We start from the raw sequence: 25,145 nt of genomic DNA, 5'->3' as shown, positions 1-25,145 counted from the left end.
TTCCTAAGTTTAGCTGCCTGGCAAACTCCTACTTGAACTTCAAAGCCCCAGCTTCAACACCCCCTCAACCCCTCCTTCCATGATGCCCTAGGCAGACACTCTACTCCTCCCTGGGCTCTAGGCTTGATCTTGCAGATGGAAGCGTCTGGTCCTGGCCCTATTTCCCCTAGCCTGGGGGCTTCCTGAGGGCGGGGTTGAGAACTGAGTCCTCTCTGGGGCCCCGGATTTGTCTCCAGGCACGTAGCAGCATCCATAAGAATTCACTGAATAGATAAGCAAGTGGAGAGGTGATCTCTAAATTCAAGGTGTACAGGAGGCCTCTGGCTGGTGGGGAGGTGGGTCCAGGGATATGGTGGTGTCTTCATTCCTGCACATCCTGCTGGGGAGGGGATGGTGCCTCCTGCCCTGGCTCTGCCTGAACCACCAGGCCCACCCCGTGGTGGGCCCAGTGGGCTCTAGTCGCAGGAACACAGCTTGTCTGTGCCAGAGCTGAGTCCCACCCTGCTCCTGGCAGTAAGGCAAATCCCAGCATCATCTGCATCAGGCCCCTAGAAGCCCTAACAGGGAGGGAGCCAGGAGGGGAGCTACCCAGACCCCGTGGCCCTGCCTGAGAGGATCCTGCTTTTTCTCCTGGTGGCCCCTGGGGCTTATCAGACGCCTTGTGTCAGGCTCCCCGTTGGGGTGGGGGATGGTCCCAGGACTCCTATTCTGGCGTGGAGACAGATTCATGAGCAGACTACTTTCGGTGGGGAGGCAATAAAGGGAGGGGGCATGACTGGGGGACCCAGGGCCCTTTCAGATGGTTTCGAGGCCAAGATCTGGGTTGTCCAAGAGCCCCAATGGCTGACAGGTCAGGGTCGGAGTGCACCAGGGGAGGGCACAGCCGTGCAAAGGCCTGCAGGTGGGGGTGATTCCTCATGCTACAAAGGAGGAAACTGAGGCTCGCGAGGGTAGCCAGTAACAGTCAGGACGGGATTCAAATTCCAGGACCCATGTAGTCCGAGCCTCTCCCTAAGGCGGAAGGGCCTCAAGGGACTCAGGGGCCGTCGCGAGATGGCCCCGCCCACGACCCCGCCCACCAGAGGCTCCGCCCCACGGCATGACCGGAAGTGCGCGGGGCCCCCAAGATGGCGCCCGAAACCCGGAAGTGAGCGGGGCCGCGGCGAAGCTCGGAGGAACGGAGGCGCCGCGGGCTCCGCGCCCGGCCGGACCCGGGTCCGAGGTGAGGCGCGCCCGGCCCCACCCCCCGGCCCGTCCCCGCCGTCCCCGCCCGGCTGAGCCGCGCTCCCCGGCCTGCGCGGGCCCTGGCACCCCGCGGCCGCCAGCGCCCCGTGCCGGGGGTTCCGGGGTTCCGGGGCAGCGGGCGCGGGGAGCGCGGTGGCGTGTCCCCGCCCTCCTGGGCGACCCCCGACAACGTCCTCCGCCGCGATCCTGCGACCGCGTCGTCCGTCGTGAACTCTCTAACCGCGTCCTCCTCGGCGACCCTCGACCTTGCGCTGCTCCGTGACCCCCGCCCGACACTCGCCTTGGCGTGAACCCTGAACCCAGGCGACTCCCCAGCCTTTTCCTCTCGCCCTCCTCGGCGATTCCCTGACCCCTCCCGTCTTGGTGATCCCCGGACTTTACTTTGGTGACCCTTGACCCCGCACTTCTCTGTGACTCTCCTGCAGTTGGTGACCCCCTCCTGACTGCTCCTCCGTCATTCCCCGATCCCTCTGTTCTTGTGACTCTCCAGCTCCATTACCTTAGCCCCCCTTTTCTGGGTGACCCCTCACCCCAGGCTGCTTGCAGATTCCTGCCCTTCCTCCTCAGTGTCCCCTCTCCCAGGACCCCTCCTGTCCTGGCTTCTCCACCCTGGGGCTGTTGTTCCCTGTGTTTCCACGGGTGGGATCCTGTGGCCTTGGGATGGGGGCCTTGCTGGTATTAGCTGAGCTGGCAGAGCGTGTTGGGTGGGAGTGTCTCCTGGAGCTGGCACTGGAAACAGCCCCCAAGGATGTGCCGGGGGAGGTGGTGGGCAGAGGGCTGCCGGGGCTTGGAGTGGGTGGAGGAGCAGCCTGTGATGGTGGATGGGGACAGTGAGGCCCCTTCCCAGCACCCCAGCACTGGCCGGGAGAGGCCGGGGTGGGGGAGCAGAGGCGTGGACAGCCAGGCAGGAGTGTCTCATAGCATCGTGTTGTTAACGTCCTGGAAAAGGAAAAAGAACCGAGCGTGTGAAGTGTGTCTGCCCCCCCTCGGCTTCTGCTTCCCGGAATGCGCCTTGGTCCCGCCTGCCCTGGACATCCTTTCTGCCTGTCCACTGCCTGGCCCGGCCAGGTTTGTTGCCATCTGTTTGCACGAGGGGCGGGCCTGGATGTGGCCTGGGATGGAGCTGCTGGCAGTCGCGGGGTGGGGGTGGGGGGGTGCGAGTGAGTGTTCCACGTGTGGCGAGGGGGCTGGTGTCGGACGGACTTTAGGTGGGAACCTGCCTACCTGCTGCCGGGCCAGGTGATCCAGCCCCGAGCCCACCATGGTGGGTCTGTCCCCGTACGAAAGGTTCGAGGGATCTGGGGCTGGTCCCCAGGGGCTGGAGAGCCCGGAGGGAAGAAAGGCCACCTGTCAGAGGCGTGAGACTCCAGACAAGTCAGTGGATGTGAGGCCTGCCCTTCCTCCAGGCTGGGCGGCCAGGGCTGGACCTGACCCTGTGTTTCCGGTCCCTGCCCTGGGCTCTTCGTGCTTGGCTGTGTGGGGAGCTCTGCCCTCAGGGACCCTTGTGAACAGAGGAGAAGCTGCGGGCTCCTGTCCTTGGGGCTGAGACCTGGGGCTCTTGGGCAGTCTGGAGAAGCCACCGCCAGCCCAGCTGCACCTTTTCTTCCAAGCACCCTGGATTTTCCCAGGGGAGTCCCCACAGATGGGTAATGGCTGTTCAGGGCTGTCTGCTTGGACCCTGGGTGGGTGGTCTGGGGAAGGGTGGTCCTGGGACACCCCAGGGCCGGGGAGATTCAGGCAGGCGCCTGACAGACCCTGGGGAGCCTGGCGAGTGTGAGACACTGTCCCCAGGGACAGCCAATGGGGACCCAGGGGAAGGCTCTCTGGGATTTTGGAGGGCTGGAGGGCCCTTCGTTTAACTCTGTGAGATGTCTACTCACACCTGCCTGGAGCCGGACCCACCGCGCGCGCGCGCGCGTGTGTGTGTGTGTGTGTGTGTGTGTGTGCGCGCGCGCGCACGCATGTGCACGCACACACTGGGGAGGTGTTTACACTTTGGCGGCAGGATGGTGGGCCCCGGGGCCCAGATGAGGGGCCTGATTTCCAGGGGAGCCTCACGGCACAGCACAGAAGAGGCAGTTGGCTTTGAAGTCCAGGTGGGGTGGGCCTCAGGTGTGCAGCCCAGGGCCAGTGCTCTCCGGCTGCCTGACCACCTCTACCTGGGTGGGGTGGGCGAACGGAGCTGGCCCCCACTGGGAACATGACCAGCCCAGCTGGCCCAGCTTGGTTCTAGCAAAGTCTCAGACACCCCTCCAGCAGGGGCCGGGCCGGAAACGCTGACCCAGCACAGGGCTCTGGCCACGTGAACAGCTGGGCTGGGAATAAAGAGGCAACTGTGCCCAGTCCCCAGAGGCCGCCTCCCTCCCAGGACGGCCTCCACCCTTGAGGCTTTTACAGAGGCTGCTGGGGGCGGGGATCTGCTTGTTCTCCGTGCAGGGGGGTCTTGTCATCAAAAAGAGGCATCTGGAGGCTGACACACAGAGTGGGGAGACAGGCCCCTGGGGTGTCAGCACAGTTCCAGGGGGTGCGTGTGTGTCTGTGCGCGTGTGCGAGTGCATGTGTGCAGATTCGTGTGCAGCAGTGCACATACATGCCAGAGTGTGCATGCGTCACGTGTGAGTGCCACGTGCACACGTGTGCATGCGTGTTGCACGTGTGCATACGGGTGTGTGTGTGTGTGTGTGTGTGTGTCTCGAGTATGTGCAATCCGTCAGTGGGCAGGCTTGGAGCATCTCCAGCCACTTTTCCACAGCCAAGGGCCGTGTGTTCAGATGCGGGGAGGGCTGGTTACGGAAGGCTGCCTGGAGTAGCCGAGAGCGAGGTCACTCAGGCCCGGTCCAGGCCTGGCCAGCCCTGCTCACCCACCATCTCCCCATCTGCCCAGCTTGGGTGCGGCCTGGTGTCCGTGGGCCCCCTCTCCCCTGAGTGGAACCCCAGTCCCCATCCCTTGGAACTACCCTCTCTGCTGCTGGCAGGTCAGTCCCACATGGGTGACCTGAGCTGGGCTGGGGAGGACAGCAAACTTCCTTCATCTTCCTGCCATGGTGACAGCCACCAGCTTCCTCACTGGGAGGTGGGGCCGCCCTGCCCTCAGGCAGGTGACTCAGGTGAGGGCGATTTCTGAGGCTCTGGGCTTGCCAGCCCCCTGGGGTGGGGGGCAGAGCTAAGGACTGTCGTTCATGTACAGCGACAGGGACTGACTTTGAGAACAAGATGCTCGGTGAGAGAAGCCACACACGGAAGGACACACGGTGTGTGATTCCATTGGTGGGAAACGTCCGATCCAGAGAGACAGGGTTAGTGGTTGTCAGGGGCTGGGGAGGGGGTGGGGGTGGCCGCTGATGGGAGTGAGGTTTCTTTTTGGGGTGACGGAATGTTCTGAAACTAGATCGAGGTGGTGGTTGCAGAAGTCTGGATGTACTAAAGGCCACTGAATTGTGCACTTCAAATTGGTGAAGGTATGGCGTATGAATTGCGTCTCCATAAAACAAAGAAGTGTTAAAAAAAGAGAGATAGCAGGGCCTGACTGAGCCTTCAGATGCCCAGTGCTGCGGCCTGGGGTGAGCGGGCGTCAGCCGGCCCAGAGCATGGAGGTCTGTCTTCTCCCAGCCCCACAAGGAGGGCAGGGGAGGTGCCATCTGCCTATCTTATGGTGGGTGAACGAGGCTCCCCTGGGAGCCCCCAAGCCCCAGCTCTGCCCTGACTGCCACCGGCAGGAAGCGGTCTTGCGGGGACGTGGGCTCTGGTGTCTGGGCCTTGGTGCCTGGGCCTTGGTGCCTGGACTGCGGTGGGAGGCCTGGGAGCCCCTCCCTGAAGCCCGGCCCTGTAGGAGGTGGCAGGCCCTCCTGTAGGTTCCCCTGATTGGCAAGGACACCCCCCCCCCACCCCGCATTCACCCGTTAGGTGACTTTTCCCTCCCCTCCCGGGTCGGCTCGGCGCTCCCCCGTGCAGCCCACGGGGCAGAAAGGGTGTCCCCCGCACGGCAGGCAGGGACACCACCAGGGAAGGCATTGAACTTGGCCCCGCTGTGTGCCGGGGGCAGGGGGGGGCGGGAGTGGGGGCAGCGGTCACCCCGCGCCTCCCTGGGTCCTCAGGCACCCGCTCCCTCCAGGCAGCGACCGCCCCGCCTTCCCCGCTGGCGCCTTCCCCCGCTGGCCTCGCCCCCGGGCTGCGCCCTCTCTCTGCGGGCAGGTACCTCCCTCCAGGTTGGCCTCCGTCCCCATTGCAGCCAGTCCCCAAGTGAAACCGAAAGAGGTCTCGCCGGCCTCGCTGCCAGGTCCGCAGCTGGCGCGGGAGCCGGGCCACATTCCGGAAGGCCGGCGTCTGGCATTTCCCGGGAGCCGGGGTGGGAGTTGCAGCCCCCGGGTCAGAGGCTGACACAGGAAGCGGGATGGAGGAGGACAGGAGGAGGGAGTGTCCTGGGGCTGCTGGCGCAGTGAGCCTGTATGGCTGTGACTCATCGCCGGATGGAGATGGGGTGAGAATCCTGCGTGGAGTTGGCCGGGAGGCGCCAGGAGAGGGTGTCCCCCAGCACCTGAGGTACGGTGAGGAAAGGCTGGCGCAGGAGCTGGGACAGTGGTGGGGGCAGGGCGAGCCTGAGGGATTGGCCTCTCAGCCCTCAGCCCTCACCTCTCGCGGACCGGACGACGCAGCCCTGCAACGTTGGGGGGCTCAGAGCTCGGCAGGGGCCGCCAGCAGAGCCGCTCAGAGTGTCTGCAAAGCTCTGTGTGGCCTGCACGGCTTGGGGGCGGGGCTCGGCCCTGGAAGCTTCACAGTGGGGGCGTGAGACCCTCCCCACCACCCACTCCTTGGCCGGCCATGGTGCCACAGGGCGTGGGGGCCCTCCTGGTGTTGCCTGGGGTATGTCTGTGGGCCGGGGCATTTGGGGGCAGTTCCGTGAGATTCAGGCCCTCCAGAGGCCCAGCCACCGTCCTGGCGCCGGGCTCAGGGTAAGTGAGCCTGCAGGTGGGCGTAGGGTGGCGCTCAGGAGGACCCTGGGTTGGGGGGGAGCTGGGTTGTAACTGGAGAGTCTGGCAGCTCTGCCCCCACCACCGTGGGCACCAGGAGGAAGGCACCCCATGCTGGGACTGCACCCCAAAATCCAGACCTGCCACTCCCCTTGCAAAACCAGCCCATCTGGAAGCCCCGGGCCGCATCCCTGCGCAGAGGAGGCCCCGCAGCCCCTTTGTGGCCCTGAGGAGGTTCCCTGGCGGCGTGGGGTGGTACTATGCACAGGGTCAGGCCAGTCCCAACCAGGCTGCCTGTCCACTCGTGGGCTGTGTCCTAGCTGGGTTCAGGAGTCTGCTCAGTAATGGCCCCAGAGATGCCCCTTCCTGGCCCCGGGACCTGCAGACGTGTCACCCCACACACAAAGGCACTTTGCTGGTGGGATTAAATTAGGGGCCCTGAGATGGGGAGGACCCTGGATTCCCCGGGGGGCCCAGTGTCATCACACAATCCTTATAAGCAGAGGACTTTCTCCATGGAGGCTGAAGGGGACTGAGTCGGAGCTCAAGGGGCCTCCATATGCTGCTGCTGAAGCTGGGCCGCAGCCCCACCTTGCCGACAGGATCAGCACCAAGCCGGGCCTCCGGAGACCCAGAGGCGAGGGCCAGCGAGCTCGCCTGGGCTTCTGACCTGCAGGCCTGGGAGAGGGCCTGAGTTTGTGGTCCTTCATCTTGACAGGAGAAGGGGACGTAGGCTCCATCTGCTGTGATTTGGGGGCGGGTGCCCTTTGGCTTGGGCAAAGGTCTCTTAGGATGTTCTTGGCACCAGGCTGGACCTAAGGAGCCCAAGGAGGGTACTGACAGGTCTGACCACTCGCCTGGGACTAGTGCGACTTGGCTGTGGGCAGCACCAGCCACTGTCTCGCTCCGGACTCTCTGAGGAGCTGGGTATAGAGACCTGGCATGCCAGCTGGCCTGAGACACTCCTGTCATCAAGCAGCAAGCGACAGGAGGGACAAACCCTTCTCCCCACAGAGCTTGGACAGACTGGGGCACGTCAGTGTCAAAGGACTAGGAAGTTGGGCCTGCTGAGATTTGACTTTAACATCCACTCTGGGGAAGAAGACCTGGGGGTCAGAGGAGACCACAAGCTCAGTGTGTCTAAAGCCTTTTATTTTAATTATTTTTTATTTTTGGCTGTGTTGGGTCTTCCGTTGCTGTGTGCGGGCTTTCTCTAGTTGCGGCGAGTGGGGGCTACTCTTCGTTGCGGTGCGCGGGCTTCTCGTCGCAGTGGCTTCTCTTGCGGAGCACGGGCTCTAGGCGTGAGGGCTTCAGTAATTGTGGCTCGTGGTCTCTAGAGCACAGGCTCAGTAGTTGTGGCGCATGGGCTTAGCTGCTCCGTGGCATGTGGTATCTTCCCAGACCAGGGATCGAACCCGTGTTCCCTGCATTGGCAGGTGGATTCCCAACCACTGTGCCACCAGGGAAGTCCTTCTAAAGGCTTTTTTTTTTTTTTGCGGTACGCGGGCCTCTCACTGTTGTGGCCTCTCCCGTCGCGGAGCACAGGCTCTGGACGCGCAGGCTCAGCGGCCATGGCTCACGGGCCCAGTCGCTCCGCGGCATGTGGGATCTTCCGGGACCGGGGCACAAACCCGCGTCCCCTGCATCGGCAGGCGGACTCCCAACCACTGCGCCACCAGGGAAGCCCCATACACTGGTTTTGAAACGAGAGAGAGCCAGTGGTTGCCTGGCATTGTGAATGCACTAAACGCTGCCGAATTGTACACTGTACAATGGCTAATTGTGCTGTGTGGACGTCACTTCAATTTTTTTTTTTTTTTTTGCGGTACGCGGTCCTCTCACTGTTGTGGCCTCTCCCGTTGTGGAGCACAGGCTCCGGACGCGCAGGCTCAGCGGCCATGGCTCACGGGCCCAGCCGCTCCGTGGCATGTGGGATCTTCCCGGACCGGGGCACGAACCTGTGTCCCCTGCATCCCAACCACTGCGCCACCAGGGAAGCCCCCTCTAAAGCCTTTTAAAGACCACGAGTAATCACAGGCCCTGAGCACGCGCTTCCCAGTGGAGGAAGCCCGCGTGAAGATGCCCTGCCGCTGCGGGCAGCCGCTCCACACATGTCCACGTGGACGTAGGTTGGAAGGTCCGCCACCAGCAACGGTGGGCCAGTAGGCACCACAGCGGGAGCTTCATCCTGTGGGCTCTCCCCTGGTAAGGCTGGACCACACCTGGGAGTGGGGACCAGGGGTTGGGGCCCCAAGACCCAGGCACAGTGTCCCCAGCTGTGACTAAGGAAGCTCCCGGTCTTCAACCCCATTCCCCACTTGGCCCTCGGGTGGATACAAAGGGCTACGTGCCTCCAAGCTGTGCCCTGAGGGCTGGCGGGGGCGCTGACCGTCCTTCTGAGGGCTGTAAGGCAACGACAGGCCCTTATGGATGCGGGGCGGCCGCTCTGGGTGTGTGAGTTGCTTTGTGAAGCACCCGCCCTGCCGTGGGCCATCAGAGCACCCCAGGCCGGCTCTTCTGTGCCCACACGCGGATGGGTCTGTGGGCGCGGACACAGCCAGTGCAGGTGAGCCCGGGTTGGTGCCTCTGGGACTCAGCCTGAGGGTCTCCTTTTCTGCATAAACATTCAGCAAATATCGCTCTGTCACCTGGATCTGGGGTCGGTTCTGCATCCCAGGGTGCAGTTTCTCCTAATGGCTGGCCTTGCCCTCCTGGCCTCTGGTCTGTCCGAGACGCGTGGGGGGAGCCCTGACACCCACCACCTGCTTTTCTGGCCGGGGCCTATCCTCAGGCATGTGCCTGCCCCCGTGGTGGCTCCTGGGGTAGCGGCACCGTCCCTGGGTTGGTGTCCGGGGTCACCGTGCGTGTGCCCTGTGGCCGGCGCCCATGTGGTCTGGCTCTGCTGTGGTTGCCCTCCCCCCAGGGCCTCCTGCGTGCGGCCTGGTGTTGACTGTACCAGGCCGGGACCGAGGCTCTGATGCTGTGGCCCCATGATGGGGGTGGGGGCCGGCGGGGGGTGGTCTGTGTCCCAGTAGGCCGGGAGGTTTTGCAAGAGACTGCTTGTCACTTCAGCCACCCGCTGGCAGTGAAGTGTGGGCGCTGGGGAGCCTGCAGGTCCTCCCCCCACTGGCAGCAGAACTGGAAGTTGGACCCCTGGCCTTCTCCGCGGGCCCACCTCGTCCTCCTTGTTCCAGACCATGGGGCTCCCCGTCCCGCCCGATGGGCGTGTGCTCAGGGGCTGGGCCCTCCCCACCGCTGGCATCCCAGGGCTGCTGTGTTCCACAGGCCTCCTGGGAATCCGTGGAGGTCCTGGGTCGCACGCTTGGTGCCAGCCTTGCCCTGGTCAGCAGTGCGCCCAGCCCCGGGTGGCAGGAATTAGAGCCCAGTGTCAGGGTGGCTCCTTGGCTCTGCTGAATGAAGCGGCCGAAGGAAGCCCCCCCGGTCCTGTCCGAGTGTCCGGGGGTGGCCGTAACAGCTGACTGCACACTTGGCTTAAACCAGAGATTTATCCTCTCCTGGCTCTGGAGGCCAGCCATCTGAGATCAAGGTGCAGCAGGGCTGTGCTCCCTCCAGAGGCTGGGGTGGGGGGCGGCTGGGGGGTGGGGATCCTTCCCGCCTCTTCCAGCTCCTGGGGCTCCAGGTATCCTAGGCCTGTGGCTGCATCACCCCGGCCTCTGCCTCTGTCTTCCTGTGGCTTCTCCCTGTGTCTCTGTGTCCAAATTTCCCTCTTACAAAGGCACAGTCTTTGCGTTAGGACCACCCTACTGCAGTACGACCCCATCTTAACTGATTTCATCTGTGAAGACCCTATTTCTAAATGAGGGCCTATTCCCAGGTTCCTGGTGGACATGAACTTGGGGGACACCAGTCTCTCCAGCACACCTCCTCTGTCCCACCACCTCCCTCCTGCACACTGGGTTCTGTCCACCAAATCCCCATACCCCCATCGCTCACCAGCTGACCCTGTGTCCCCATGCGTCCCACCCGAGTACCGGGCCTGGTCAGTTGGTGGGGAGGCCCCTGAGGCTTCCCTCCCTTTCCGGCCTGTCCATGGAGGTGACTGTCCAGGGGCACGTGCCCTCCTGGGGGTCCTGACACAGCCGAGCGGTGCCAGCCAGCCCAGGTGGGACCTCAGAGCGTGGCCGGTGCCCGCAGGACAGGGCCCCATCCCCTTGCCCGAGCATCCCTGTCCCTCCATCCCTCCGACTTCAGCACAGAGCCTCTCCGGGCGCCCCCACTGGGGACTGACCCCAGGCTGGCTCTGATCAGCAGGGCGAGGAGGGAGCTCCCCACCCCGGCCCTCCCCCAGATATCCCGTTCAGCCCAGTCGGGGTCCGGCCAGGCCTCCCGATTCCACCAGAGCCTCTGTCCCCACGCGCCCCCAACTCTTCCCCCCGTCCCAGGATCCCAGGGCTGTTGCTCAGACCCCAGTGGAGGGGTGGCCAGAGGGCTGCCGTCCTGTGGCCTGGAGGAGGCCGGCAGGTCCCTGATGCCTGGAGACGCAGTTCCTGGGGGGCCGGATAACAAGTGGCCAGTGGGGCCAGGCACCACCCGGCAGGGGGTCCAGGCGGCCGGTTCTGAGGGTGCTTGGGGGGCTGAGCCACTAGCACGCATCGTGGGTGAGACCCAGCGGCCTGCCCTGGGGACACCGGCCCCGCGGTGAGGTCTGGCCAGGGTGATGGGGTGAAGTGGGCTCAGGCAAGAGGCAGGGGTGGCCGCGGTCACCTGCCAGCTGGGCGCATCCTAGGGGTCCGGCTGTCCCAGATCTCGCCTCTTCCCACATTCCGCCGCCCCCCCCGCCCCCCCCCCCCCCCCCCCCCCCGGTCGTCTGGTCTGGGCCACCAATTCTTTGATCTTTCTCTTTTACAATGACTCATTCGAAACCTGATCTCAAAAGGAAATCCTGCAACTCAAAGCTGGGTGAAGCGTGGGCCCTTCCCTGAGAGCACCTTGTGGGCACCCACGTGGCACGTGTCATGGGGCTCACGTCTAAAAATACACTCTGACCCGGCCTCCTTCAGCCCCAAGGCCCCGCCTGGTGGGGTCGATCCTAGGCGGCTGGAAGCCCCCCAGGGACGTGGTGAGGTCACCTTCTGCAGCTCTGGGGCTGGCGACAGGGTCTTGAGCCCGGGCCGGGGCGGGGCCGGTGGGGCTGCTTAGCAGAGGTCAGAAAGTGAGGGGATGGGTGGGGGGACTGTGTTTGGGGGCTGCCCCAGTGCCAGCACTGGTGGGACGGGGGAGCAGGAAGCCAAGACTGTGGAGGTGGGGGCGGGGAGATGACCTTGGGCCTGGGCATCGAAGGACAGGGACACCATAGGGGTGGCCCCGGGGGCATGGGGATGGCGGTGGGCACAGTGTCGACCCCTCCCCAGCCCCCGACAACTGCTCTCTGTCTGTGGATCTGCCTGTTCTGGACGTTTCCCATCAGTGGAATCACACCCTGTGGGTCCTTCTGTGTCTGGCTTCTCTCACTGAGCATCACGTTCTCAGGGTCCGTCCACGTGGTAGCGAGTGTCAGGGCTTCACCCCTTTGTGTGGCTGCGTGATGCCCCCGTGTGTGGAGGGACCACGTGGTGTTTATCCATCATCTGCTGGTGGGTACTTGGGCTGTGTCCACGTTTTGGCTGCCATGGTGACCGTTTAACCGTGTGAGGAGCTGCCGACCCCCAGGTGGCACCACGTTCATTCCCACCCACCGCGTCCCCCCTGCCCCATCCCGGATAATGGTGCCCTGCAGACGCCTTGACTCGCAGGCACATCGCTCCCCTCCCCACACCCCCCTCTGGGTCCTGGTCTGAACCCCCGCTTGGCGGGGTCCCCAAGGCATGCCCCCTGCCCCGTGTCTTTGAGAGGACAGGATGTACAGGCTCCGTTACAGGAACTCCCACCCAGTCATGGAGCCTTCGCTGCGGGGACAGACCTCTTGCTGGGGGAACGTGATGCCCTGGATGGCAGGTGACGGCGTGGGGCCTGAGCCTGCTGGGGCTGCTACTCAGAACAGGGGCCATGGGGGCGCACAAGCCTGGCCTGCAGCCGGGGGGTTCCTCGGGTGCAGCGCACCTTGGGGACGGCCTGGGGTCCCCCCTCCCATGCTTTTTGGCCGTGGGCTCTGGATGGTGCTTCCCAAGAAAGCAGCCCCGCCCTCCGCGGCCGCAGAGCCTGGAAGTGCCCGCGAGTGGGATGGGGTCGGTGGTGCTCGGGGTGTGGCTGCCGAGAGAGGGACGCTGTGGCAGCAGGGGTGTCAGTGGGGTTAGTGGGGGTCTCAGGCAGAGACACATGCCCTGCACTTGCTGCAGACAAGTGACCCAAGGGACACAGCGAGCCAGCCCGCCTTCCATCCCAGGTGGATCCGCTGAGGGGTCCCATGAATCGAGGAGCTTCCCGGGGCCTCCGCGGAGGCAGCGGTCACTGGAGTGGCTTGGGGTCGCGGAGGCTCTGGGCTCCACTGCGCGCCAGATGAGCCTTGTGCTCATGCCCGAGCAGCCCATCCTCCTGATGACCAAACCGAAGCTCAGAGGAGCTCAGGCGCCCCGAGCTGTGGGAGGTTCTCCGACCCTTAGACGCGGAGCTGGGCTTTGACCGTCCTCCTGACCGAGACCGTGGGTCCCAGAGCAGCCTCGCATTCCTCCTCCTCCCGCCGGGTCTGGCCTGCAGGAGGCTGGGGGCCGTGGCACTGGCGGCCGGCCAGCAGCTGGAGCCCAAGGCCTGAGCAGAGCGGGGCGGCCCGGCCTCCGCTCCCTTCCTGAAGGGCTGGACGCAGCTGTGGGCTGTGGCCGGCCCCCGGGCCCCTTTCCTTCTGGGTCGCAGGGCGAGGCGCGCACGGGCCGCCCAGCCGGTGCAGGCGGCCCTCCCCGCCCCCACGGGATTGCACAAGCTGCCCGTGTGCGGCAGTGATTACTGGAAGTCCCGAGGATTTCTTCACTCTGGGCTTGGCCGGGAGTGCCAGCCGCCTTCCCTTCCTGCCTCCCCGGGTGATTAACGTCCTGGGGCTGCTTCCCAAGGTGTGCTCCGCCAGCCTGAGGTCCCTGCTATCCAAGGCGGGCGATGGGGCCTGGGGACTGGGGTCCCAGGCCACAGGCGGGTGCGAATCGGGGGGATCGCGTGGGGCTAGGTTGGCCCCTGCAGCTTTTCCCGGCTGGGTGTCTGCCCTCCTTCTCAGTGGGGACCCTGTGCGACGTTAGCCCCATCTGGGTCTGGGAGCTCTTCCCCACTCAGCTTGGCCCCAACCACCCGGAGACCCTCGGCAAGCCTGACCTGGTTGCAGAGGTGTGGGGCTTCCCAGCCCCGGTGGGCCCCCCAGCTCAGAGCTGCTGGCTGGTCGGGCTTCCTCTCTGCCAGACATGCTAGGTACAGAGAGCCAGGGGTGCGGCCCCCCGCGGCTCATGCTGGGCTCGCTGGGCTCCCAGGGCTGGAGGCCCACTTTGTGGATGGAGGGAGCAGCCCCCGGCCAGCATTATGCAGGGGTCTGAGAACGAGGGCGGGAGAGCGGCGGGGCCTGGCCACCGGAAGGGGTTGCCCTCACCCTGGCGGTCCCAGCCCGGGTCCCCAGGAGGGGGTGGCCGGACAGCAGGAGGGCCACCCCGGCAGCACTGCCGTGCTGGGAGCATCAGCTTGCCCCCTGCGTGGATGGGGCAGTTAGAGGGGCTGGGGGGATATCTACGGGGTCCCCTGGGGGTCCCGCCACCCCCTAGCCTGCTGACCCTGTCCCTGCAGGGCGCCCTCCCCTGTCGGGATCAGAGGGCAACCTCAGGACATGCGTGTCTTTCCCCAGGTCATGATGCCACCACCACGGAGCAAGAAGCCCAGATAGATGCCCCTGCGGCCCGGCGTGTGGAGCCCCCCGATGCTGGCAGTGGGGCCCACCATGGATGGGGAGTTCCCTCCGCACGAGCCTCCACCAGCCGGCAGCGTCCTGTACAGCCCGCCGCCCCTGCAGACCCCACTGTGCGGACCCAGCGTCCAGGTGAGCCCCAGCCCTCAGGGTCTCCTCCCGGCCCCTCGGCGCTTCTCTGGTGCCTCAAGCCCATATCCCAGCCCCCAGGTTTGCAGGCAGGACCCTCCAGGGGCTCCCGTCACCCCCAAGTCCCTCACGTGTTAGCCGTGAGGTTTCTCCTGCCAAGGCCTCGGCTGGCCCTCGGGACGCTCGGCCCAGGCAGCTGCCCTCACCTGCGGGACGTCGAGGGCTTGGACCACTGTGGCAGGTCACACTCGTCTGCTCTGCTTCATCACTTCTTTCTTCTTACTTTATGAGACTTTATTTCTTAAGCAGTTCTAGGTTTACAGGAAAATGGCACAGCAAGTTCCCGTACACCTCTCCCCTCCCCACTTCCCCACTGTTAACATTCTCACACTCGTGGGTGTGCTGTGTTCCAACCTGGGAGCCGGTGCTGACCCAGCATCGTTACCTGAGGGCCAAGGTGACATTCGGTTCACTCTTGGTGTTGGATGTTCTGTGGGTTTTGACAGATGTCAAGATGACCCGCATCCACCATTACGGCGTCACACAGCGTAGTTTCACTGCCCTAAAACCCCTCTGGTCCCCACCTGTCCATCCCTCCTCCCCCCAACCCCCGCATTGCTGATGCTTCCCCTGGCTCCAGAGACCTGCCTTTTCCAGAATGTCCCAGAGTTGGAATCACAGTGTGTAGCCTTTTCAGATCTGCTTCTTCCGCTTAGCGATGTGTATTTAAGGTTCCTCCGAGACTTTTCCTGGCTTCACAGCCCATTTCTTTTTAGCACTAAACAACTTTCCATCGTCCGCATGTCCCATGGTTGCTTCCACCCACTGAGGGACATCTCGCTTGCTTCCGAGCTCTGATGACTGCAATAAAAGTACCGCGAGTGGTAAAACGACCCTAGGGGCCAGGCCTCCTCATATCACAAAAGGTACAAGAGGCCTCGTGAAGAGAAGTGTCCAGAGTCCTCCAGCGAGTCAGGCCTAGAGCCAAACAGGGGCTCTTTCCCTGCAGAAAAGAAAAGAAGCCGAGTTTCTCTGTGTGGAGACTCGAGCTGCCGGGTGGGGAGACCAGATGGGGTGCGGGCACCAGGGGGCCGCGTGGGCTGCGGCAGTGACGCGCACACCTGCGTGGGGAGAGAGAGCAAGGATCCAGCTTGGGGTTGGGAGAAGCCGGGCCCTGGGCCTCGGGACCCAAGTGGAGCTCCAAGTTGAGGGTCCAGAGCTGTCATGAGGCATCCCAGACCCCAGAGTGTAGCATCAGATGGGGCTGGGAGGTGCGCGCGAACCCAGGACTCACTCCGTGCCTGGCTGTGCCCACAAGGCACCCTAACGGGGCAGAGCACAGTGCCAAGCCACATTGAGCGGGCCTTGCCAGTCGGCAGGGAGGGAGCAAAAACGGGTCACAGCTGCAGACCCACCCGCAGCTTCCAAGCCTCGGCTGATGGCCAGAGCCTCCGGCCAGGGCCCCGGGCACACGTGTGCCAGGCCAGCTGTACCCATGGGGCCCCTGCCCTCCTCAGCCCCCACCTCCCTCCAAGCCTCTGGCCGCCCGCGCCCACCCTGAGGCTCTCGGATGCCCCGGTGCCATCCCACACGCGGCACAAAGCGTGCTCCTTCCTTGGGTGCTATGTCGCCCTGTTTTGCAGGCTTGGAGCACGCGCCTGTCATTCTTGTCTGTTTTTTTTTTTTTTTTGCAGTACGCGGGCCTCTCACTGCTGTGGCCTCTTGCGTTGCAGAGCACAGGCTCTGGACGCGCAGGCTCAGCGGCCATGGCTCACGGGCCCAGCCGCTCCACAGCATGTGGGATCTTCCCGGACCGGGGCACGAACCCGCGTCCCCTGCATCGGCAGGCGGACTCTGAACCACTGCACCACCAGGGAAGCCCGCGCCTGTCATTCTTATAACGCCTCAGGGTTCCTTCTCCTCAGCATCCCATCATTTGCCTAATTATTTTCCTGTTGTTGGGCCTTTGGGGTGACTCCAGTTTTTTCTGCTGCTATAAATAGCGCCACTGCGTTTTCCTCCCCCCTCCTGGATGAGTCCCTGGGGGTGTGTTTCTGGAATAGAATTCCTGGGTCAGAGCGAGCCCCAGCTTGGGCGGGTTTGCAGAGGATGGAGCTGTTCCACAGGGAATGGGCTCCTGCCACGTCCCGTGGTGTTGACCCAGGAAGCTGACTGAGGGCCAGGACATGAGCTCTGTCTGGACAGCCCGTGTGGACCAGAGGGGCTCAGATACTGGAATTGGGGGAGGGATGTTTGGAATAAGACAGAGACCCTTTTACAAGGGAGGTGCCGCGTGGAGCCTGACCTTGGCTCCGAGCCCCACTCCGGGCAGTCAGAGCCAGCAGGGCAGGCTCCCCAGTGCCCTCCAGGGCTCAGGCTGTGCACAGAGCCTGTTCCTCTTGGGCCACCGAATGTGGGGGTTGCCCCTCAGACCACACTGGGCCTGGCCCAAGAGTGACCAGAAGCCCGGGCAGCCCATGTAGGCTGGGGACATCAGTGTTGGCACTGTGCTCCTTACTTCTCTCATGTGTCCTGGCCGAACCAAGCTTGTAAGGAGGATCCCAGGGTGGAGCAGGCAGGGAGTGGAGCTGGCCCCAGGACTGCCTGGCAGGAACATGCCCCCAGGACTGTCAGTGTCCCTAAGGTGGCCAGATTTAGCAAATAAAAATATAGAGCCCGGTGAAATTTAAGTTGCACATAAACACAAATAAAATTTTAGTATGTGGGTGTTCCATACAGTATTTACACTAAAAATTATCTTTTGTTTATCAGAAATTCCAATTCCTGTTTTTTTATCTGGCAGCCCTATGTTATCTGCCGCCCTTGCTGCCCTAGCAGGAATGTCATCTTCCTTCATCAGTTTGCACATGGCCTAGTAAGCTTCTGGCTAATCTCCCAGGGCCTGCTCCTTCCCAGAAGAGGGCCAGCCTCTCTGTCTCCAGGCAGGCTCTGATTGGCTAGCTGGGGTAAGGGCCCATCTTTGGACCAATCTGGTCCCACAGGCCTGCCCTCTGAAGGTGGAGTCACCCCTCTGGCTGCAAGTGTAAAATCCCGAGGAAGGTTCTGATTGGCTGGCCATGCTGTACCACCCCTGTGAGATGGGGCTGGATGTCCTTGGTTGGCAGCCTTGCCAGAGCAACGTGCTGGGGGAGGAGGTTGGGGTGCTGGGTAGACAAAGTCATGAGGGACCCTCCCCAGCCTGAGGCCTCCCCAGCTTGAGGCCTCAAACTCCTCAAGGACCTGGGGGTCCCCTGGTCTGGGAGCTCCACAGGGACCGCCCCAGGCCCAGTCTGGGTGCAGGTGGAGAAGATTGGTGAGCAAGGGGCCCCTTGGACCCCTTCTCCCTGGCTGCCCCCTTCTGGGCCCAAACTACATCCTGGACTGGCCTCTAGTTTGGAGGCCAAGGGACCTCTACCAGTTGATACCATCTCACCACATCTCCTTCATGCCCCTTCTCTGAGCTGGACCGTGGGGAAGCAGGCGGGGCCCTGTGGGCAGCCCAGGGCTGGGGTCACAGTGATAGAAAGTGGGGCTGGCAATCTCCTTGGTAGAGAGGGGCGGTCCCGGCCCCGCAGGCTGGTTCTGGGCCGGTACTAGGTCAGTGAGTCCCGAGGGGTGGGCCTTTTGTGGCCAGGGCTGGCACAAGTGGGCACGGCAGCTGCAGCCAGCGGGCCTCCCTGATGGAGCTTCATGTGGCCAGCGGCCCGTTTAGGGCAGGGACGCAGCACCCCGATTCTACAGAGGGTGTGAGTGTCCACAGCCCTACCCCTCAAGCCAGTCCTGGCACATGCTGCCCCTGCTGACCTCAGGCTCACCTTCCAGCCATCCTCCCTCCCCCTGGTGTTTCCTAAAGCAGGTTCTCCAGAACCCCTGCCTGTGCCTCACTCTTGGGCCACACGGGCCTGGCCTCTGGGAGCTCTGAGAAGGCTGGGCTTCAGACCTGCCTGGAGTGGTTGGGCTGCGAGAGTCTGGCTGGGACAGGGCCGTCCACGGTGCTGGTGGGAGCCCTTCACCCTGACCTCAGCCCCCGCCCCTCTGAGAAGTCCCCTGCCCCTCTCCCCCACCCACCCGCTGGCAGGCTGCGCGTCTCGCTTATGGGTGCTGGCTCACGAGGGACTCTTACTGTCTTGCTTTACACAGGGTCCCCTCCTCCTCTTTCTAGAATGCAGGCGTCCAGCCTGGGCTCCCCAGGCCCTGCAGGGATTCTGGGGGCCCTGCCAGTCCAGAGTCACAGCCATGCCCGCCATCCCCTCCCCGGCTGGTCCCCAGACCTGCTTGTGTACTGACCAAAGCCTTCCTCTTCACCACAGCCCTCTGGGTGGGTTCTTCTGTGCACACGGGGAAGCTCCTGGGCAGGCGGGCTCAGTGCTCTCTGGAGCCTGCCCCAGGGCAGTGCAGTGGGGGGCGGGGATGGGGGGGAGGAGGGCCAGGGACCCTGCCCTCCTGTCCTCTCCCCTGACGCCTGCCACTCTGTCTCAGAATGCCATGCTGCATTATCCCTGGTGGAGCAGCTTCTCGCCCACGCCATACCCAGCCTTCTCCAGCGAGAGCCAGTAAGTGCCCAGCCCCACTGTGTCCTGCTGGGGGGTCCCCCCTCGCAGGGGCTTCGCTATGCCTCCTCGTCCCGCAGTCATGGGCTAAAGAAAACTAGAGCTCTCAGTCACGGGGGCTGTGGGCCCGGCCCTGGCCACGTGGGGAGAGCTGAGACTGACCTGCTGTGGTCTGTCTAGCGAGAACTCTCCAGGGAAGAGGGCAGAGGTAGTGGGGACGAGGGGGCCAGGAAGGGCTATACTGTGGGGGGCACACCAGGTGGTGGTGAGAAACTTCAGGGGTGAAAGGAGCTGGGAGGACAGCTTCCCCATGGAGGGCATCAGCAAGCTGGGTTTTGAAGGGTAAGTAGGAGTTTGCCAAGAGAGCACGCCTGGTACCAGGCCAAGGAATGGCCCATGCAAAGGGCACGGAAGCACATGTAGCCAGAGCCTCGAGGTTCTTCTGGGGCGCCATGTCCCGAGACATGGGTGCGTGGGCCCCTCCTGAGCGGAGTTTCTGAGGCGCCGGAGTTGTTCCTGCTGGCCTGTCCTGCACCTGGGGTGGGCAGGCAGCACCCCCATCACGCCTGCTGGCTCAGCTTCCTTCTCCGCCTCCAGCCAGTTCATGAACTCCTCCTTCATTGTGGGCCAGCCCTGCGTGGACACCAGCTATGGTCCTGCAGCCGCCACCCCCAGCTTCCCGCCAAAGAGCAGCGACTTTCCTCAGGTAGGAGACCTCGGCTGGGCTGTGCCCCGCATGGGGTGTCAGTGCTGGGGGACTGGGCTTGTTTGGGGGACGGGCTGGTGTGACTTCCCCGCAGCAGACGGGGGTGCCGGATCGGAGGTCACGAAACCGAGGCTGGGGGCCCAGCTGCGCTTGGGCTCGTCTGCGGGTTATGGGGCCACATCTCGAGCGTCCAATTTCCTCGCCCACTTGCTCCATCTGGGTGCCCTAGCGCCTTGGCGGGGTCCACGTTCCCGGCGCCCCCCCAGGCCGGAGTGATGCCCCATCAGGTCGAAACAGCATAGTGAGCATTTATGTCCCCAAAACGGTAGCCGCTTGACGAACATAAGCCCCTCGAGTTGGAGGAAGGGAGGACGTCTGACCTCGATCTTTTGGGGGACGCCAGGCAGCTCAGCCCCCAGGGAGTCAGGCGGACCCCGCCTTGTAGCCTTGTCCGCGGGGTTCACAAGTGGGTCCCACACCTCTGTCCCGCACGGCAGCTGTCGAACCTGAGAGCCTCAGAGGGGGTTTGCGGGAAGGAGCCCAGCAGTGTCGTGAGGTGACCCCAACAGGGGCCAGGTGGTGCCGAGTTTCCCTTGGGAAGCTGAAACCGTTGGCAGCTTCCGTGCTGGCCTCTGGGTCTGGGCTGCCTCGGCGCTCAGTTAGGCAAGCATCCACGTGGGCCCGCCAGGGAGTGGGGTGTCAGGTGCTCAGCTCCCCTGAGCCTCAGTTTCCTTCTGTAAAGTGGGGGCTCATGGGCCCCACCAGGTGACAGGCCGAGGGAGGCCACGGCACACACGGGCCGGTGCAGACCTGCTGGACTCACTTGGACCAAGGCCAGGGCCGTTCAGACCGGCCCACACTCACTGGGGCAGCAGCAGGGCCGGGCAGAGAACCGGACCGAAGGGTGTGTGCTGCGGTGACAGCATCCCCCCAAATCCAGGTCCTCCCGAGACCTCAGGACAAGACCCTACTTGGCAGTCAGGTGTTTGCGGGTGTGATTAGGTAGACGGAGCTGAGGTCCTCCCAGTTAGGGTGGCCCTAAACCCTCTGGGGTCCCTGTGGAGATACAGCTGCGGGGGCCAGGGTCGGGGGCAGGCACGTGGCCGGGGAGGTGGAGCTCAGGCGCTGGGGAGGTGGGGGACCCCGGAGCCTGGGGGGCACAGCCCTGCCACACCGTACCCTGGACGTCTGCCCTGAGCTGCCCTGTCAGTGACCCTCTGTGGCCACCCAGGAAACAACACGGCTGGGCCTCGTGGCGACGGGAGCAGAGCCTGCCCCTTGGGAGCCCCAGGTACCCCAGGGTGAGGGCGAGGGCGAGGGCCGTGGGGCAGGAACAGGAGGCCCGTGGACGCAGCCTCCCTGCCTTTACAGAGGCTATACGTGGTTTCCTCTGCCCGCCGCCAGCCCGTGAGGAGACCCTTGGCCTCCAGGAGAGGAAGGGCCAGTGGGTTCAGCATCCAGGGCTCCCGGCCGACGGCCCAGGACCTTCTCCCCACCCACTACGGCCCCATGTCTCTGGCTCATCTGCGGGCTGGCGGCTGACGGGCCTCCTGTCCACCGTGTCCTGGGCACCGCTCCACGTCCTGACTTGGTCCCCTGCTGGGGCGTCCCTGCTGGGTGGATGAAGCCTTTGGGGGTGTCCCGGCCCCTGCAGCCACCCACCTGGCCTCGCTCCGCCCCCCACTCGCCCGCTCCCGCTGCTGCCCCAGCTCTGCGAGGGATCCACGCGGCTTCCGAGCCCAGCAGCCCCCGGGGCGCCGCGTCCGCTCCTTGCTGCAGGTGGGGAAGCGCGCCCCGTGTTGGAGGTTGCTCATCCACCTGATAGATGCTCGCTGAGCGGGGCCGCAGCCCACCCTCTCTCCAGCTGCCCTTGCTGGGGGCGACTTGGACCCAGATCTCCCTTTAGAGCAGCGAAACCTTCTTCAAACGCAATCTCACCTCACTGCCAACCATGGGGTCAGACAGATGTGAGAGCACAGTTCAGCCAGGCTGAGGGTCTGAGGCCCTGTGGTCAGCCTCCTCCACCTCCCCCGGGACCCTGGGCCTGTGGGCCAAGCCAGGATGGAGTCCAGAGCGAGCCTGGCATTCAAGGCCCTTCCCAGCTCAGCCCTGGCCCGGTGGGTCCACCACAGCCACCTCTGCTCCTGGTTCAGACTGAGTGACGTCGCACGGGGGCCGGCACAGGGACAGCCCCAAAGACGTCCCTGTCCTGGTCCCGGGACCTGTGGATCTGTTGCCTCACGGGGCAGAGGTGACTTTGCAGGTGGGATTAAATTAAGGCCCCTGAGATGGGAGTGACCCTGGATTCCCTGGGGGGCCCAGTGTCATCACAGGGTCTTTTTTTAAAAAATATATATATATATTTTTCAATTAATTAATGTACGTTTGGCTGCGTTGGGTCTTCGTTGCTGCGCGTAGGCTTTCTCTAGCTGCGGCAAGTGGGGGCTACTCTTCGTTGCAGTGCGCAGGCTTCTCATTGCGGTGGCTTCTCTTTTTGCAGAGCACGGGCTCTAGGTGCGCAGGCTTCAGTAGTTGTGGCATGTGGGCTCAGTAGTTGTGGCTCATGGGCTCTAGAGTTCAGGCTCAGTAGCTGTGGTGCACAGGCTTAGTTGCTCCGCAGCATGTGGGATCTTCCCGGACCAGGGCTTGAACCCGTGTCCCCTGCATTGGCAGGCGGATTCTTAACCACTGCGCCACCACAGAAGTCCGCAAGGTCTTTATGAGAGGGAGGCAGGAGGGTCAGAGGCAGAGAGAGACGGGAGATGCTGCGCTGCTGGCTGTGAGGATGCAGGAGGGGCCGCGAGCCAGGGATGCGGCGCCTCTAGAAGCTGGAAAAGGTGGGAACCGCTGCTGCCCTGGAGCCTCTGGTAGGAACCGACTCTGACAACCCATCTCAGACTTCTGACCTCCAGAACCATAAAGTAATAAACGTGTGTTGTTTTAAGCCGCTTCACCATGTGAAGCCTTCATGAGGCCCATGGCACACCGTTGAAGCGTTCACCCCTGTTTGTACATTAGAAGGAGTTGGAATGGGGAATCCAGACCTGGGCTGGGGGCAGGAAGTGAATAGAAGCCCACAGGCCTTAACACACCTCCTGGTTACTAAACTTGAGCCCTGAGTTTCCTAGCAGCCAAAGCAAAAAGAGAAAGGAGATGGGTTGTGTGACTCTTGCTGCCTAGCAGGAGAAAGCTTCTCCCCGACTTCCGTTTTGGGCCGGGAGCAGTTCCCTGGGGGCTGCACACGAGCCAGCCCAGGCCAGGACCTTTGGTGAGGGTCGAGCTGGCCTCTGTGTGGGGTCCCTCTAGCCAGAGGGACTCTGCCCTGGGGAAAGCGGGAAGCCAGTCCGGTCCCTGCTCTGGGGCAGCTCTGCTTCGCTGGACAGTCCTGGCCATCAGACCTGGCACCCATTGAGCCCCCAGAGCCAGGGCCCTGGGTTCCAAGTGTGGGAGGGGAAGTGCCCCCAGGGATTACCTGAAAATTTCAGCTCTGACGCTCTTGCCTACACATTACACGTGGCATCTTACGTAGCTGAGACCAGCGTCACAGGGCAGAAATTAGCCCTGGTGCAACACTGGTGACCACACCCATGTACACCCATGGGTGTGCTGAGGCGCCGAAAGAACTGGCCAGGTGTCTGTAGGGTGCCCCACACTGGGAGGGGGTCTGCGTCCCTGGCAGGAGGCCCACAAACACGGCACGTTGTCTTCAAGGCCTTGTCGATGCGTTTCGTTGCTGATGGGTTGACCTTGACCCCTGGTGAGGCAGCTTCCTCTGGGTCCCCCCACTGTGCACTGTCCTTCCCGCCCTCAGGTTGACACAGAGTTGCTCAGGCCCTTATACCCCTTACACCTTGAGGGGCCCCACCTGGGGTCTCCCACTGCAGGGTATGGTACGTGTTGGGGGGTGTGGACGTGTGGCTTTTATTTCTTAATTGGAATGTGACTTGCATTTCATACGGTTCAGCGGCTTTTGTGCATTCACAGTGTTGTGCAGACATCACCTTTGTCCAAAGTCCAGAACCTTCCATCCCCCAAAAGAAACCCCATCCCCCTTAGCAGTCACCCTTCCCCCTCCTCCATCCCGACACCACAAGCCCCCTCTCTGTGTCTGTGGATCTGCCTGTTCTGGACGTTTCCCGTCAGTGGAATCACACACCGTGTGTGCTTCTGTGTCTGGCTTCTCTCACTGAGCATCGTGTTCTCAGGGTCCGTCCACGTGGTAGCGAGTGTCCGTGCTTCACCCCTTTACGTGGCTGAGGGACGTCCCCGTGTGTTGGGGGACACGTGTGTGTATGTGTTTGTCCATCGATGGACATTTGGGTCTTTTCCACCTCTCGGCTGCCGTAAATCATGCTGGTGTGGACGTGCGTGTAGACTTCAGTGTGAGCGTGTGTTCCAGGTGTGGCTGACTCTCGCTAGGAGGGCTGTTTGGGGCCTTGTTGGAGTCGGGGTTGGGGGGGTGCCCAGCCTTCCAAATGCCCCCCGAGGCCTTGTGCCTCCAGCTCTTGCTGCCTCTGCCCCTCCAGGCCTTCCCCTGGGTTCTCCCCACCCTGGTTTCTCTGGGGTCCTGGCTGCAGGGGTGGCTGCCCCTCCCTCCTTCACTGCCCCCCAGTGCTGAGCCCCGCTGCAGCCCCCGGGATCAGGTGCTGCCCTGACCCCACCTCCCAAGGCCCCCTGGACCCTCACGTCTCAGCCGGGCCCCGGGGAGGGGGAGGGCTCTTTCTGGTGGGCTGAGACACCCTCACGCAGTCGCAGTTGGCAGGGCAGGCGTGCGCCCTGAGGGTCCCTCCAGGCATCTCAGGTGGGCCCCGCGTCCGCCCTATAAGGACACTTTCCGTCTGCCAGCCCAGGCTTCTGGGAAGCAGGATGAGGTCACAGCTCAGAAAAGTGCTTTGCAAACTCTGGGCAGCTCCCCACACGGAGAGGGGTCGGCGACATCCTCTGCTCCGCGAACAGATTTCCACAGGGTCAGAGGCTTGGCCTACCCCACCAGCAGGCTCCTGGCGATTTCTGGCGCTGGCAGGGCGCGGTGGGGGGCCGCTTCCCAAGGGAAGCCCCTGGGTCACGTGGGGCCACGGCCAAGGTCCCCCACCCTGGGGTCCTCACTCCCTCCGCAGGCTCCAGGGGAGGGTCCATCATGCTTCTCACAGCTCCTGGGGCCCCAGGCGTCCTGGGCTTGTGGCTGTGTCACCCCACCTCTTCCTCCGTCTCCACGTGGTCTTCTCCTCTCTGTCTGTGTCCAGACCTCCCTCTTGTAAGGGCACCGGCCGTCGGCTTAGGGCCCGCCCTGCTCCAGTGCGACCACATCTTAGCCGACTACATCTGCAGTGACCCCATTTCCAAAGGAGGTCCCGACATGGGCCGCGCCCACCCCTCTGTGGCCAGCCCGGGGGCAGCCTAGGGACCAGCGAGCGTCCTGTTGGCCGGGCAGCCCCACGGATCGGACGCGCTGGCCAGACAGGGCCGACCAGCCATCTGGTGATGAGATACAGGGGGCAGAGAGTCCGAGTTTAGAAACTGCTGGCAACCTGACCAGTTTCCTGCTGCTGAAACCTAATCACAGAAAGTTTGTGCTTGTCCTTTGTGGGTTTTCTTTTCATGCCCGTTTCCTAGTAATTCTTTTTAAAATTGAGACAGAATCACACACCTTAAAATTCATCCTTCTAATGTGTATTCACAGAGTTTTACAACCACCACCTTTATGTAACTCCAGAACG

General features: G+C 63.4%; 1 protein-coding gene across 1 annotated transcript in view; it reads left to right on the top strand.

Annotated features, from left to right (window-relative positions):
• Positions 1-1,135: 1,135 nt before the first annotated feature.
• SBNO2 (strawberry notch homolog 2) overlaps positions 1,136-25,145 on the top strand; it is a 43,851-nt gene continuing 19,841 nt past the window's right edge. Inside the window, exons 1-4 of the mRNA XM_082835198.1 lie at positions 1,136-1,222; positions 13,984-14,175; positions 18,652-18,725; positions 19,320-19,428. Of these exons, the coding sequence (XP_082691324.1) occupies positions 14,023-14,175; positions 18,652-18,725; positions 19,320-19,428 (336 nt within the window). The 5' untranslated portion in view covers positions 1,136-1,222; positions 13,984-14,022. The remainder of the gene's footprint in view (positions 1,223-13,983; positions 14,176-18,651; positions 18,726-19,319; positions 19,429-25,145) is intronic.

The sequence above is a fragment of the Leucopleurus acutus genome (genome assembly GCF_964270905.1).
Source record: "Leucopleurus acutus genome assembly, chromosome: 3".
Lineage (NCBI taxonomy): Eukaryota > Metazoa > Chordata > Mammalia > Artiodactyla > Delphinidae > Leucopleurus > Leucopleurus acutus.
This window is presented reverse-complemented; position numbering and strand designations above follow the sequence as displayed.